The sequence below is a fragment of the Lasiosphaeria miniovina genome (assembly GCF_030549165.1).
Source record: "Lasiosphaeria miniovina strain SMH2392-1A chromosome Unknown B0T26scaffold_4, whole genome shotgun sequence".
NCBI classification, from domain to species: domain Eukaryota; kingdom Fungi; phylum Ascomycota; class Sordariomycetes; order Sordariales; family Lasiosphaeriaceae; genus Lasiosphaeria; species Lasiosphaeria miniovina.
Genome location: NW_026848223.1, coordinates 4,167,665 through 4,183,085, shown reverse-complemented (window position 1 = coordinate 4,183,085; position 15,421 = coordinate 4,167,665). Strand labels below are relative to the sequence as shown.

The 15,421-nt window shown below is 54.9% G+C and overlaps 5 protein-coding genes across 5 annotated transcripts; 3 read left to right on the top strand and 2 right to left on the bottom strand.

Annotated features, from left to right (window-relative positions):
- Positions 1 to 448: 448 nt before the first annotated feature.
- On the bottom strand, positions 449 to 1,509 carry B0T26DRAFT_751980 (HAD-like domain-containing protein; the record flags this gene model as incomplete). The annotated part of the gene is made up of 2 exons (XM_060445461.1): positions 449 to 1,403; positions 1,493 to 1,509. The coding sequence occupies 2 exons, from the start codon at positions 1,507 to 1,509 to the stop codon at positions 449 to 451; spliced, it is 972 nt and encodes a 323-aa protein (XP_060296787.1).
- Positions 1,510 to 2,549: 1,040 nt separating this feature from the next.
- On the top strand, positions 2,550 to 4,071 carry B0T26DRAFT_309939 (uncharacterized protein). The gene is made up of 2 exons (XM_060434307.1): positions 2,550 to 2,906; positions 3,025 to 4,071. Exons 1-2 carry the CDS (start codon positions 2,778 to 2,780, stop codon positions 3,784 to 3,786), a joined length of 891 nt encoding a protein of 296 aa, XP_060296786.1. The 5' UTR covers positions 2,550 to 2,777; the 3' UTR covers positions 3,787 to 4,071.
- Positions 4,072 to 4,583: 512 nt separating this feature from the next.
- Positions 4,584 to 5,498, top strand: B0T26DRAFT_751978 (O-methyltransferase domain-containing protein; the record flags this gene model as incomplete). The annotated part of the gene is made up of 1 exon (XM_060445460.1): positions 4,584 to 5,498. The coding sequence occupies one exon, from the start codon at positions 4,584 to 4,586 to the stop codon at positions 5,496 to 5,498; it is 915 nt and encodes a 304-aa protein (XP_060296785.1).
- Positions 5,499 to 7,814: 2,316 nt separating this feature from the next.
- Positions 7,815 to 9,781, bottom strand: B0T26DRAFT_676220 (uncharacterized protein; the record flags this gene model as incomplete). The annotated part of the gene is made up of 4 exons (XM_060439951.1): positions 7,815 to 8,298; positions 8,335 to 8,528; positions 8,582 to 9,543; positions 9,619 to 9,781. The coding sequence occupies 4 exons, from the start codon at positions 9,779 to 9,781 to the stop codon at positions 7,815 to 7,817; spliced, it is 1,803 nt and encodes a 600-aa protein (XP_060296784.1).
- Positions 9,782 to 13,401: 3,620 nt separating this feature from the next.
- Positions 13,402 to 14,571, top strand: B0T26DRAFT_802952 (uncharacterized protein; the record flags this gene model as incomplete). Its single annotated transcript, XM_060447073.1, has 5 exons — positions 13,402 to 13,623; positions 13,739 to 13,912; positions 14,065 to 14,152; positions 14,370 to 14,430; positions 14,510 to 14,571. Exons 1-5 carry the CDS (start codon positions 13,547 to 13,549, stop codon positions 14,569 to 14,571), a joined length of 462 nt encoding a protein of 153 aa, XP_060296783.1. The 5' UTR covers positions 13,402 to 13,546.
- Between the last annotated feature and the right edge of the window lie 850 nt (positions 14,572 to 15,421).

Sequence of the window (15,421 nt, the reverse complement as noted above, 5' to 3'; positions counted from 1 at the left end):
CCAATAAAGACTTGTCACGGCTCAAAGTCTAGACAATGACATAGTCAGCCTGGTGAGAGTGGGCAGGAGTGAATGGGGGAGTCGGGAGTGAAAGCATCGAGACTAGAGCCTCGGTGTTAAGATATTATTGACAAGAGAAACGAGATGTCTAGCGCACGACATGTTATCCATTGGCTATCACGTCACGTTTCAGCTCACTAAACAAACAATCTTCTCACTTGGGAGGTCAGTTAATGCACTGCAGACTAGGTAGTTGGTCCTCGTCTATTGGGAATGTCTGGTAATGCGCCTGTCTATGTTTTGTCATATTCTTCGTGATGATGCTCCCGTCCCCAAAAGGAATAACATGTCAAGGCCTGGGCCAAATCCTCGCAGAAATCTTTCGGCCGCTAATCACGCACGCCTGCTGCTGTAAAGACAAAAAAGAGAATGGTTCCTCGACTTCCACTTAGGCAGCCGGTGCCGGGGCCGCAGCGTAGTCGACAGCCTGGATGACCTCGTTGTCATCGACGCGGGCCGTCTCCTTCATGTACTCCTCCTCGTCGACGGAAACGGGCGGGACCGTGATTCCGTAGCGGTCGTACGGGAAGTCGACCAGCGTAGCCAGATACTCGGCCCAGCCGTCGTCAACCTCGCCCAGCTGGTGCAGGTCGACCTGGCCGGCCTCACCGGTGCGCGCGGCAAGCACCTCGGCCTCGCGGCCCGCGTATTCCTTCTTCAGCATCGGGTGCGGGCACCAGATGACGCGCATGCCGGCGCGTCGGCCGGCCTCGACCCCCGGCACGCTGTCCTCAAACACAAGACACTCCTCGGGCTTGATGGGCGCCTCGCCGGCCGGCAGCGACTCGTTGATGGTCTGCAGCGCGAGCAGGTAAATGTCGGGGAGGGGCTTGCCACGACCGGGCGGGATGCGCTTGTCGTCGCCCAGAACGCGGCGCTGCGTCTCGAACACGCTGAACAGCTCCTCCAGGTGCGCCGTCTTCAGGCGGAAGTTGGACTCGTGCGACGAGGTGGCTAGGGCAATATGCACGCGCTGCTTCGGGGACTGGGTTTGAACGCCCGGCTGCTGCTTTGTGTTCTGGGCATCCCAGTACCGGGTTCGGCCCAGGTCGTTCAGGAGCTTCTCGATGCCCGGCAGCGGCTGGGTGCCGGGAAAGTGCTGGGCCTGGAGGGCGTAGTACTCCTTGCTGTATTCCTCCTCGGTGATTGGGAGCTGGGCCCAGTCGTGAAACAACTTGTTCGCAGCGGGACCCGGGCGGCCTTGAAGCTTCGCCTTGATGCTCCAGGGGAGCTTGGGCTTCTGGTACTTCTCCAGAACGAGGTTGCAGCAGAGCGAGTACAGGTCTTCGGTGTCGAGCAATAGGCCATCCATGTCAAAGAGGCAGGCGCGAACAGAGGGGAAGCTGGCAGAGAGCATTGCGTCAGTTTGTGCCTTGGAATTGGGCTATGCCCGAGGAGCCCAAGCGAGGCCAAACAGGGGGGAGGAACTTACGCGGTGCGCGGCGCCATTGTTGCCGGTTGTACTGTAGGACGAAAGGGTGAGGTTCGGGGAAGGAGCGAGGAAGGAGGTGCGCACGAGGGAATTGCGATTTGAGGAGAGGCTGGATTCTGGAGAAGAGCGACGTTTCTGACGGTTACTGCGCGCTGGTCTGCGGGGCAGGAGAGAGAGGGGTTTGGTTGCAGCGAAGCTTTTGGTAGGTGGGTAGTTAAATATCGGGAAGTTGGCGGAGGAAGTCGGGTGCTTGTAGGGAGGGCGACTGGATCCAGGCACCAAATAGCTTGCTTGTCAAGGTTGGGTTAATCTTAAACTGTCTGGAGTAGACTAAGCGCGTTAGAGGGCCGACTGATGTATGTTCGCGATGGGAGGACTGGGAAGGAGGGGTGGCACAGAATCGGCCCCAGATGGAAAAGGCAAACAACCTGGAAAAAAATATTAAAGTTGGAGAAGCTCTCAGCGAAGCGGGGCGGGGACCCTTGTAGCCGCCAATCCATGTAAGGATGACACACGGCAGCCCTCCCAGCAGATACCCGAAGCGCTCTTTCCAGGTTCAGGTTCGCGACATTTTCCGAGGCCGGGTGGCTCGCACGCAATACGATGAAATGAAAGCAGGACGGCGGGACTTGTCGGGCCTTTTATCCTGGCGACTCGGTCTAGGTCTTTCGTCAGCCGAGGAAGCTACCAACGGCGGGAGACTGGGAGATAAGCATCCATCCAAAGTCTCGAGGCACCAGCGACGAAAAGTCCACTAGACGCAGTCTCGGGTTGCAGCCAGATTGGCGGGTCGCAGCAGTTCAGATGGGCCGCTTCCGCCGGTCGCCCTTGACGTAAGGCCTAACCGAGCTGCCGGCCAAATTGGACAGCGGGGGCGGGCGGATGCGCTAGCGCGCGGCCTTGTTAACAAAGCCACCGCTGATAACGTTGGAGATGAGGGGTTGAGGGGCAGCAGAGGGGCCCAAGTTGCATTATCAGCGGGGAGGTGGGGTTTCACGGGTTCGTTTCCTGTGCCACGGGCAGTGGACGTCACGTCAACCAACCAGCGTTGGGTACCTAGACATGCATGTGAAAACAACGACGAGCTTCGCTGCAACCTCTCCTGTGCAATTACCTCGCGGTCTGTCCAACGGCTTAACCTAACACATCCGCACCTTCGCATGACGCCGGTCTAGCTTCAAAGCCGACTCCACCCGCGAGCGTTGATTGCCCCGGCGCAAATCTTTATCTGCCCTGTTCCGACGACATTTGGAATTGAAGAGTCAAACACTGCCGTCGCTGAAACATGGTGACCAATAGCGAGGGCCCCCCGACGACTGGGGTTTCGGGCCGCAACAAAGCGGGTTTAGTGGACAAGGACAAGGAAGCTGGGGATGAGGAGCAAACCTCCAGATTCTCGCCTAAAGAGGAAGCGGCAAGACTACCCTACCCTCCAATTCCCGCTGTAGCGGCCCCGTTTACCTACTACCGGGTGGTCTACCGCTGCCTGACAAGTTAATCGTCGCTAACTGCTAGTCTCGGTATGGCTGCAGGACATGGTAGCCGAGTCCAACACGCTCAAGGTCGAGGCAAACACGCTCTTTAAGTCGGGCAGCGTTGATGCGGCCATCAACAAGTACGTCGAGGCCATAGCGGCTTGCCCTACCTATCTAGAATACGAGCAGGCCGTGCTCCAGTCCAACCTTGCCGCCTGCCACCTGAAGTTGGACGAGTGGAAGGAAGCCGCCGACAACGCCACCGCGGCTTTAGACTCTCTCGACCGCCTAGAACGGGAGGAAAAGGAGAAGAGTGCCGAACAGGCCAAAGCGGAGGCTGACAGCAACGACGTCGAGGCCGAGATAATCAGCGCGGGCGCTGCCAAGGCTGGCCCAGCCATAGTGAAGCCCGACGAAGACCCAGCCGAAGCTGCTCGCCGGAAGCGCCAGGACGACGTTGCGAGGATAAGGTCCAAGGCGCTGATGCGGCGGGCGCGGGCAAAGAGCGAGCTGGGTGGATGGTCAAACCTGGAAGGCGCCATTTCCGACTACAAGCGCCTGGCCGCCATGCCTGACTTGAGCGCCGTGGACAAGAAGATTGTCCAATCTCAGCTCCGGGTGCTGCCGCCCCGGGCCAAAGCCGCCCAGGATCAAGAGACTGCCGAGATGTGGGGGAAGCTGAAGGAGCTGGGCAACGGGATCCTCCGGCCTTTTGGCTTGAGTACCGACAGTTTCCAGATGAACAAGGACGAGAAGACGGGCGGGTACAGCATGAACTTCCAGGGTGGGGGTCCCGGCGGCGGCACCGACAAGCCGTGAGGGGGTTAGGAGTGTCTCCCGCCCCTTTTCTGAAGCCTAACAGGTTTGGATTGCCATCTCGACAAGAATACATCCATTGCCAAGCCTATCGTGAGGCTGCCGCTGCGCCGTGTAAATGAAGTCAACTGTTCCACCGCTCACCAACTTCGCTGTTGGGTTCAAGCATTGAGTTACAGTTACAAATCACCTTATTGCAGCTGGGATGTACATGCCAACATTCCCGCTCAATAGTACAACAGTGCCTACAAGTCGAGTGGAAATAAGCAAATAAAATGAGCTCAGAAGAATAATGGAAAAAACAAAGACACAAAGCTCATGTGAGCTGTTAACCATCACATGATGACTACTACTACTGTGGCACGATATAAGATGGGCCGAGCTGCATGAGGTGTGAACCTCAATCGAGCTGTCGTGGGATCGCAATCATGAATTTCTCGATATGCCCCAGGTATCAGCTTGAACATCACCGGTCTCTTATGAACAAACCATTTCTCATCTACTGAGAGGGAGGTTGATACTTTGTCCGGGCGTATCCCCCCAATCAGGCCAGATACCAACAGCTCTGGCCAATGAGTCGGGATCGGGGTTCATGCAGCTCATGCAGTTCAGCCTCGCCAGGAAATCGGACGGACAGGTGGCTGCCCGCCGCAATTGAACAGGGGATTCACTCACAAATACGTCATTCGAAAAAAAAAAAATCACCCAACCAGCTTCATTTCAGTCTGTCAACCCACAATCCCCTTGCTTCATCGAGCCCCTCAAATCAAACCACTACAATACCGTTACCCACCCAGAACATGTCGCCCCCCACGATCACCAAACCAGCCGATGGCAGCGGCGGCGTCGCCCTGACTAAAACTAAGCCTAATCTCAGCGGCGTGTCTGAGACGATGCTGGTCGTGCTGACGGCGCGAGCCGAAGACGCGCACAGGCCTGACTCGGTGCTGCACGACACGTGGGCGGCCGACGTGCTGGGCAAGCTGGACTACGGCTTCGGGCGGCGCACCCCGCTCAACGCCGGCTTCTTCGCTACGGTGCTCCTGCGCGCGCGCCTGCTCGACGCCTGGGCCGGCGCCTTCCTCGCCGCCCACCCCGCCGCCACCGTCCTGCACCTCGGTTGCGGCCTCGACAGCCGCGCCCTGCGGCTAGCTCCGCTCTGGGCCGGCAGCAGCGATTTGAAAGCCGTGCGCTGGCTCGACGTCGACGTGCCCGCCGTCGCGGCGCTGCGCCGACAGCTGATGCCCGCGCCCGACGTCACTGGAAAGGGAGAAGCAGAGTACGCGCTCGTCGAGGCCAGCGTGACCGACGACGCGTGGCTCGACGCCGTGCCGGCCGACCGCCCGACGCTCGTCGTCATGGAGGGCCTGCTACCGTACCTGGCGCCGGCCGACGCGCGGCGTCTGGTGCAGCGCATCGCCGGCCGGTTTCCCACCGGCCAGCTCGTGTTTGACGTCCCTGGGTCGTGGTTTTTGAGGATGCAGGCCCTCAACCGCCCTATTAGTCGTACGGGGGCCGTCATGCGGTTTGCGATGGATGATCCGGAGGATTTGGCGGCTGCGCACCCTGCGCTGCGCGCTACGGCGGTTGTGAGGATCTGGGAGATGCCGGGGAGTGAGACGTTTGCGTGGTGGTTCCGTGCTATGCTGTGGGTGTGCAGTTGGGTGCCGGGGCTTAGTACTGGGCTGGTTTCGTATTTTCGCTATGATTTTTGAAGGGGAGGCTAGTTCTTAGGTTTAAAAGTTTTTGAAATACTTGGCTGAAGGGGTTGAACCCTCAATTTAAACTGTACGGATGCTTAGGAATTGTGAATTTCCCGAACATTTAGGAACGATGTGAAAGTGTGCATTTTCCACGATTGTTCTTTCAGAGATTTATCTTGAGCACTGAGATTCCTTTTTGAATGGAATTGTGGGAACTACCAGTCAATCAGAGGATGCAGTCGCACGTGATTGGTCAACAGGCTGCACAGCCTCAGTGGCTGACCACCACGCGGGCCGCTATGCGGCACGTGCGCGAGGCGCACCACCCCTCACGTAGCCTCCTGCATCGCCAATTCCAACGCGCATCCTGTCCCCGTAGTTCGTGACCTTAGAGATAGAGCAGACCAGAATACAACCACCACAACCACCTCATTCGCATCGGTTACTGCAGTGACTATGGAACGAATGACCTTGTCATTCCAACAGAATGAAAACGAGTCCAAAAAGTTGTCCTGGAGCAGTGCATGCTGACTGAAAGATATAATTTAATTATAAATTTATTTTATTAAATTTTAGATATGGGTTGATCTGGCAGCGTATACCTGGAAATGCTAGGCTGTGTAAGCAATAATTGATTCTACACGTACAAGACTGACCATGCGTTTCCTTCTGATTAGGAACCCGAACCAAAGGAAAGCAGAGTTAGTGTGTCAAAGACTTTGTGCCCCAACAGAATAGGATCCCTTGCAACTCAGAGGCTCAGCTAAAAGCCCGTTGAAAAAAGTTGACGACTTCGCCCATACCATTATACCCCTTGCAAAAGGGTACACATATTTCATTAAAGTCTTCGACGGCCATACGGCGCCGAAGTTCACTCTGGTCGTTTCGTTTATACTGGGCGATCTTCTGGTCCTGGTCTATGACAGTAAGTGACAGAACGACTGCAAGGACTAGAAAGAGCAAGCAGGCGTTCTGCAAGGTAAACAATGACCCGAAATTCTATCGGCGGGTGCGTTCCGGTAAAGATAGGGGGTCCCTGTTCTCGTGCGGGACAGGTTCCGGGCAGGGACCGTCCCTTGGCGGGCTCTCGGAACCACTACCTGCAGCGCTTTGGTCTTGGGTAGCATTGGTGTTGGGATCTGCCGGCTCCCCGGGGTTTTTTTCGGGCAGTGCTGGGTCGGTTCCGCCTCCGTCGGATGCATGCTGATTCCGGGACGTTCTGTCTTGGAGAATATCAAACATCTAGCTCTACAGCCCAACAGCCTGATATTACCACCGACAATCGGCTCAGAGTTATGTACGAATGTCCTCAACAGGTTGTCACCAAGACCTCACCCAGTCTTCCAGGATACACTGCGCTACCTATCGAGGCCAACCATATAGTATGTCTGCCTATTGCCAGCCTCTACCGTCAGATCCTGGACCATCTGGATGTGGATGACAGGAAAGATGACATGAAGATGCTTTCTACAAGAAGCTTCACTGTGCTCTTTCGAAATTGTTTGTGGTCATAACAGGTGGCTAAAGCTTGACTGGACCTTGGACGCACGACACACCGCCTAGAGGCATTGCTACCCCTTTCAGCTCGACGGGTCTCGACACAAATCGGGCATGCTATCACATGTCTCTAGGAGCGGCACTAACCAGGTACCCAGCTACCTACTCCCGAAGTTTGTGTTCACGGCGAATGCCACATATTCCTTGGTGCGAAATAAGAAAGAGCAAGTAGCGCACAACGCGTGACGACGTACGTACCGCACCTCCTCGCTGCCAGGGCCCGAGAGCAACCTACCTAGTTGCTGTGTTGTATCACTCGCCTTCCCTACAGATACGGGGGGTGCCGATCGACCGCTCCACTCCACACCGCGGCGTCACACACACAGGGGAAAGACGCGTTAACGGTGGTGATTTGGAATATTTACAGTTACTTGCTTGCTTTCTCGTCTTGCTAGATGGCACCCCCGGGGGCGCCGGGAAAGTGCTTTCCTCGCTACGGCATTATTTGTTTTGTGTGCTATTACAGGGCAAGGGAGTACACAGTCTTTTTGGTATTAGCTGAGAAGAGGTATGATGGGTAACCAGGGACTGGGCGAGCCCGGACCTTATTCTGACTGCGATGGAATGCCACATGGCGGGGAGTCATTGCCAGGCCAGACCCCCTCTCCAAGCATACCAAGGTATCAACCGTGCAATCTTTTCTTCTCACTCTCCTTCCTTCTAGGCCTCCTTTCCACTTGTGACACGTCGGTAACTGCGTAACGCCGCCAGTCAACCCAACTCCTTTCGCACCCTCCTCCCGGACGACCCTCCTCCCGGACGTTCCCAACATCAATTATCTGTGCGGTTCTCCTTCTTCCGAGCCACCACTGGCTTCACTGGCCCGTCAGGATGAACGGGACCACTCGGGCCCGACACCGAACGCCGCTCCTGCGGCACCACGTCCTCGTCGAACACAATGGTTGCGTTCTGGACATCCTCCGGCAGAATGAACCCAGCCTTGAACGAGCACTGCGGGTGAAAGCCCTTCAGCTTCCGACGGACGTCTTGTTTCCAAAACGTATTGGTTAACATCGATTCGCTCTGGTAATTCTGAAACGCGGCCGCTCGGCAGGTTTCTGCAGCCGGATTTCCTAGACACACGACACCGCCAGAGCCGCCTTGCAGGGACCAGTCGTCGATTAAGGTCCGCCAAATGATGGCGCGCTTGATCTTCAGGTGGCGCTGCTCCCACCAGTACTCCGTCCCGGCCACCACGGCGTTGCGGGCGGCACCTATCACAAAATGGCCTCCTCGCCAATCGCGGTTGTCGTTGCTGAACCGCCAGTACGCCTGGAACGCTTATGGCGACTCTGCGTTCAAAATCTCATTCGGCGTTATGAACGTCTTGGCGATGCGGGCGTGTTTGGGGATCTGCGTCATGGGGGACAGCAGCGCGCCCTCGGACGCGGTGATGAGGCTCAGGTCGTGTTCAATGCCGAGGGGAAAGAGAAGCCCGACCTCCAAGCTAAGGGGGTTGTCATAACATGCGCTAATGGTGCCGATCTAGTTGCTCGCTGTTAGTACCAGGGTTGACGATGAAAGTAGCGGTCACGAACCTTCGTTTTCTCACCCGCGACGTATATGTCGGTCCCTAGTATAACTTGCTGCTGGCCGCGACTCTTGGCCGATCTTTCTCTGTCCTTGTTGAGCCAGCCCTTGGTCCGTTTCGCCACCGTGGCTATGTTGGCGCCAAACATCCGGACGCTGCGTTCCAGCTTGCCCATGCTGAATGGTGCCGCCCCTTGTAGCCACGGGTGCGTGACTGTGGTCCAGCTGTCATGCGTGTCGCCCTCGCGACGGATGCGGAGCCCAGCGCAACCCTTCGGATTCAGATTCGACATTTCCGAAGCGACAGGCACGCTGGGCTGGACTGCGCCTCGGGGTCCTGGGTGGCCAAAGCCGGCATGTGAGAAGGGGAAGGCCGTCTGGGATGCCGTCAACTCAACCTCAACGACCTTGAGGGTGTAGGCGTGGTCGATCCCAATGTCGCGGGGCCACGACTTGATGTTGCGCATATCCTTGCGCCTTGCCTTGTCGTTTCGGTACAGGATCTCGACGGCGCCATAGACAAGGACTCGCATTCCAATCGAACAAGGGAACGCCTCTGCAATGGTCTGACATGTCAGATCGCTTGCAACGGCTCGGCTGTCGAGGTGAACGTCGAGGTCGTGGACGTATATATAGGGGTTGGAAAGGGGAAGGATTCCTGGTGCCTCCCTGACGTGGACTGGACACTGGCCAACGAAGAGCGGGATGTCGACCGGGCGACCGAGTTTGGATCGCAAAGAGAACATCTCGACCAACCAGTAGCTTCTCGTGTAATCAAAGTACACTTGGTCGTAGGCGACGAACTCCGGGACTGTGTTTCGTAGGTGTGTGATCTTCTTCATTCGCGCGATGGTCTGACCCTGGCCGCTGACATCTTCATGCTCGGCCAAATACTTGGCCTGATGGATTGGCATGCTCGACTTCTTGGTGATTGCAATCTCAAACATTGTCTTCCACTTCTGACGGAACTCTGGGCTGTGTTAGCCCCAATGGTCCTAGAACACTAGGTAGTAATACCATGTATTGATTCGTGGGGAAAACTCACCATAGTTCTGTTCGGTGAGGAGCACTTCTCCCAAGTTGCGTTGTAGTCGGTCGTCCGCTAGTGGGCCATATATGGGTGAAGCCGTTGTCTCCGTCATGCGGCGCCTTTTGACAGGCGGGATACGGGACGGGCCCGCGGCCGCGCTTGCGGCAACACTTAACATGGTCGCATACGGCAGAGGGACGTCTGTTGTTGGGTGTTGTAGCGAAAATAGTGTGAGACAAAAGCTAACGGTTTCGTGGCGAAAATGGTGCGAGACAAAAGCTGAAGAATCACTGTTTACTTATTTTTTTGGGGGGTGGGGCTCGGGCAAGCTTTTTTATTTCTTTTGACTTCGTGAAGAATGAAGGAACGTAAATTACAGTTTCCATTGTACGTATTTTAGGTGGTGCCTTACCAACTTTATCGGACGGCACCTGCCGACACATCAGCACTCTAGTTAGGTAGGCAAGGGTGCATCGGTGTATCAAGAAAAGACACCAAAGCAATAACAACATGAACAACGCCCCAAATACTTCCACAGCTAAATATATGTCCGAGTCTATATGCAAGGAAAGAGCACCAACTGGCGAGGCCACTGCCGTTGGCACCAGCCACTAAGCCGCACTACGGCGCCACAACCCCACCAGCTTTCACAAGCACACGCAGGACTGAGCCCCTGAGCATGTATATAAACAGTGGCCCTCATCCCTTCCTTTGCGAGGGCTAGGTTGAAGTCTTACCCTAATACTAGTCATTGCTCTCACTTCTTGTTACCTTCATTGTGACCACCTTGATCCGGCGTACCTGCCTTCTCTTACAGTTCTTCAACCTCCACACCACACGGTAAGATCGAGCCGACCACCATGGGAGGCAACAACCGCGGAAAGGGAAGGGACACCCCCCAAGCCGGTCCATCCCGGGGAACAGCACTCGAAGACTTCGAGGACCCTGACAGCCAGACTCTGGATCGGCAGGGAGAAGAATCCCCGACCAGGGAAGGCTAGCCATTACTGGAACCCCCGGCAACCTTTTCTGGCATGGACCCCCAGCCGTTTCAAACCTTGATGATGCAGGCCACGACTACCTTTTCCACGGGCCTCGGTAACCTCAGCATTACCTTAGCCAACCTCGGACATCAAGGAGGCCCGCCTCGGCCAAGAGACCACGCCCCCCCCCGCTTATGCGGTCAGCAAGCTGAAGATCGACGCCTCTTTCCAGGATGGGGAGGACTGGCTCCAAGCCGTGGAGCAAGGAAATGCCACACGCCAATATCGACCTCAGTGGCTCCAGGTCCAGTGGGCCAGTACCTGGATGGAACCGGAAACACAGCAGCAGTGGCGAGCCTACCAGAAGCAGCTCTACGACGGAGACTTCGAACGAGTTGTATGGTAGGAATTCAAGGACTACGTCAGCTCGGACTACCTCGGTAGTAAGTCTGGCGAAGTCCAGGCCCACAAGGACTGGCTAGTATGTAATCAATACGTTAGGTCCCCCTAGGAGTTTGCCGAGAATGGGCTATACTGTTACGATCCTGGTTCAGGCGTGCAGATGGCGGCGCTAGAGCCTCTGCAAATTGGCAGGTATAAACAGAAAGGTCCTCTGCAGATTGGCAGGTATAACCAGAAAGGTGAGGACCGCTTACTAGATTGGTACAGCCAATTCGGAAGTGCTCTGAGCGATTAGTTGCCAAGAGCCACAGAGCAGTAGTGATCTGTACGCTCTATGAGTAGAGCGCTCGGGACCCGTAGAGCATCTAAAAGAAAGACTCTAGTTGGTTACTTATAGCACTATATAGGAAGCTAGAGGAATAGTTGTCACGAATCCCTGTTCGTACTGGTTGGGAAGCAGGGCAGGGGTGGCTGGACCCGCCTCGGCTAGTCACGTTAAAGGAGGGGCTTGGACCCACAGTTGCTCTGTTCGGTGGAGAACAGAGCAGAAGGGCCCGCATTTGCTCTGCACGGTGGAGTACAGAGCAACAGTCTGGTTGGCTGCTCTGTAGCTCTGTCGGGGAGCAACAGAGCAACGGTTTGGTTGGCTGCTCTATAGCTCTGTCGGAGAGCAACAGAGCAACGCTCTGTAGCTCTGTCAGAGAGCAACAGAGCAACGCTCCAATTGGCCCAGCTTAGATAGATATATACGATGACCGTGGCACCGGTCTTAGGTAGTTCTTGCTTGGTTCTTCAAGCAAGCAATACACATTCACTGCACTCATACACTTTGAGTGGCATTCCGATTTGACTGTATTACCCGTGCGATAGGAGCTTGCCCTTTGTTCTATCTTTATAATTACCAACCCCAGCATTCTGTGGAGCCCGTGCTCCCTTACAGACAGACGACCCGGACAGTCGAGTGGTTTGTAATACTTGCCCTTTGTTCTATCTTCATAATTACCAACCCAACATCCTGTGGAGCCCGTGCTCCCTTACAGACAAACGACCCTGACAGTCGAGTGGTTTGTAATAATAGTCTCTAGGAGTTAGTTCCTTAGCTATTAATATATATAGTTTATTATTTAATACTGAACTAATTAAGAGTAAGATGTTACGATCCTGGTTCAAAGGTGCAGAGGGCGTTGCCCGCCTTCTGTGGATTGGCTGGAACAGCATTTAAGGTGGGGGGCTCTCGCTCGAAGGTGCATCCAATGAGGGAGTGCTCAGTGGGGCCATTGCCGAGAGCCACTGAGCGCACTAAGCGGGGAGCTCAGTAGGCTCAGTGCCGGAGACCCACTGAGCGCACTGAGCGGGGAGCTCAGTAGGGATCAGTGCGTCTAGGACTGAGCACGACTGAGCATGTGAGTCAGGAACTCTGATTGGTCCTCCTTAGATAGATATATACGACGACCGTAGCCACGGTCTTAGATAGTTCTTGCTTGGTTCTTCAAGCAAGCAATACACATTCACTGCACTCATACACTTTGAGTGGCATTCCGATTTGACTGTATTACCCGTGCGATAGGAGCTTGCCCTTTGTTCTATCTTCATAATTACCAACCCCAGCATTCTGTGGAGCCCGTGCTCCCTTACAGACAGACGACCCTAACAGTCGAGTGGTTTGTAATAACCGGGTCTAGCTCCGTAGAACTTGTGAGGGCCTGGTCCTCAAGGCCTCCCAGACGCTCTGACTAATCAGACGCCAGCCGGGTGGATCCACCCGACCAGCCAGAGGGATCCACCCGACTGACCAATGGAAGCTCGGCTAGAGCCCCACCTTGAAACGCCCTGGAAGAATCTCGCGAGGGGAGGCTTTTGAGCCTCTTTTCCCTTTTCCCTTTAGTTTAGAATCTTCGTCTATAGCGCCCAATAGAGGAGTTCCGCCCTCATTCCAAGCCGGCCGTGACAGGACTCTCGGTATTCCAGATTGTAACACTCGCGGCGAGGGTCTTCCACGTCGGCAGCCCAAGCGATATTATAAAACTTCCGAAGTAAGGGCTCTACCCAGCTGAACTTCGGGATAACGGATTTACAGCTATTCTAGCCCCTCAATACCAGAACAAATTCTCATGATAATTCGATGTTTCGATATTCATGGTGTAATTGTTAGATTTTTAGGGGGCAAGCCCCCTAGGACCCCTGGTGCCTGCGGCGCTCTTGGCTTGCGGCGCTTGGAGTTTGCGGCGCTTTCTTTCATACAGCTTACGCGTTATATCTACTAATTGGGAAATTGCTCCTTCCTGACACACACCCACGACACAGCAAAGCGGCATTTCACGGCTTAACCTGTCCGAGGTTCATCCGATCGACCAGTCCCTCGAGTCCATTTCGACACGGACGAAAACTGGCCAATCCTCGGGCGAGAAACTTTCGGCACCTTCACAGTAAAGTAGAAGAGACAGCCTCTCTACGCCACCTCCGGCTCGCAAGCTCGCCTACGGTGGCTCCGTTCAGCTGAATTACTGCGGTGGCGTTTCGGCCTCTCACCGTCGACGAGTTTCAGTACGCCTTTGAACATGGCCCACAGCCACCCAGAACCCAAGCCCAGCCAATACGGAAACGCATCGAGGCCATCTGTAACGGACTACTTGATGTTCAATGTCGACATTGGCAAAGGAAACAAAGAAGGCCGGATACAAAGCTCTCCACACCATCTACCCCTTCAACTTTAGACCCACATCACTTCGTTATTACTTCAAGCTTTGCAGCTCCCTGACGGCAGGATTTAGGACTGAATTTCAATCAGGTCCACCCGAAGTTAAGTACTCGATGTTCAACGCCAAGAGCAACAGCAAAGTGTCAAGGGAAGAAATCGAAATCGACGTCGGATGGCCCGGCTCCGGCCAAGATCCCCCAACCTCTGGAGCTTGGCATGATGACACGTATACAGAGCCAGTCGACTGAATCCGTGATATTGAGTTTGTCCATCATAGCCTTGAGCTTGCTTTTGACTACCACAATATGCACATCACGACAAACTGTGCGCAGCCGACCTTGGGAACGAGATTATTCGCCTTGCCACTATCCAAAACAGAGGATTCGATCCGGGGCTGAAGCAAAAGATTGAAACAATCTGCGGACCGCCTCTGCACTTTGCCGCCCACCACTCTCTCCCGAACCTCGTAAGTCTGCTGCTGCAATACGGGGCCGATGTCAACATGCGGTCGCCTAAACATACAAAATTATGTCTCTTCCCATAGGTCCAACCAGGCTGATGGTCCAGCTCAAATCCATTTCCGCCCAAACTACTTTACTCGCCGTTAATTCCTAATGACCGGCTCCATTTTGTAGAATATGCTTAAGAGACGCAAGCTAAAGCTAAACTCAACCGTTAAATAGAGCCCTTCCGGAAACTCTAGGGTCTCGGAGATGCCCGGCAAGATTAACAAGGGCATGCAAAGTGCCCATGTTTCTCCTAGGAGCCCGTTTCAGCGCAATAGGCTCCTGTTGCTTATAACACATGTTAACACGGTGACCAGGCAAGCTGAATGCTCAACAAAACCGAGACCGCAACGTTTCAGTGGTCGGTGCTGGAGGCTAAAGGGGACCTAACAGTTCCTAGCAATTTAAAAACAATTCTACGTTGATTGGCATAGGTCCAAAGATAGTGTTTATGCACGATATGTTAGCGTCAAAAGGTCAGATGACTGATGACTGGATGGTACGGAATACGTAGAGGATACCCGGGCAATGGGGCGTGCCGATGCAGGGATGGTCCTCTTTGCAACATCAAACCTCGCGAATCGAGATTGCTGCCTAGAACGTGGCCCAACCGCCCAAAGCAAATCCAACAAGGGAATTGAAATTTTTGACTCCGTACGGGCTTCCCGTGAGCGGAGTGACTTCAACGTCAATCAGCATTGCAAACATGTCATTTTGCGGGCCATGCGAAGCCATTTTTATTCGCCAGACGGTTTTTGTCGACAAGAATTATGACCATCACCGGACATGGCAAAGCTTCCTGGCAGCGGCGGACCAGGGCTGCCCCGTTTGTTGGCGGAGGTTTGACACATTAGCACCGGACCACCGGGCATTGCTACGGCAGCTTGGTGCAAAATGGGATCAGGACCTATCAACTCATTCAATCCGATGCGCAACCACCGTCAGATTCACCATGAACAGCGTGGGGTGCCTGTACATGGCCTTCTGGTCCCAAAGCGACGCAGAATATGTCCCGGTCCCCGATGGGCAGGAGCGTCCAGACCCGCGATATTTCCTCGGTCGCCACCTTCGCACTCTTGTCTTTGTACCTTCTGGTAAATTTAGGTTCTCACCGATTGGGGCGCCTGTCACGGGGATTCGAGTCCGTGTTAATTACCGAGTGTGCTAATTGGAAGCCAGAGGAGGGAGATGGATACGTTGCTCCTCTCCAAGGAACGAATTCGTCCTCA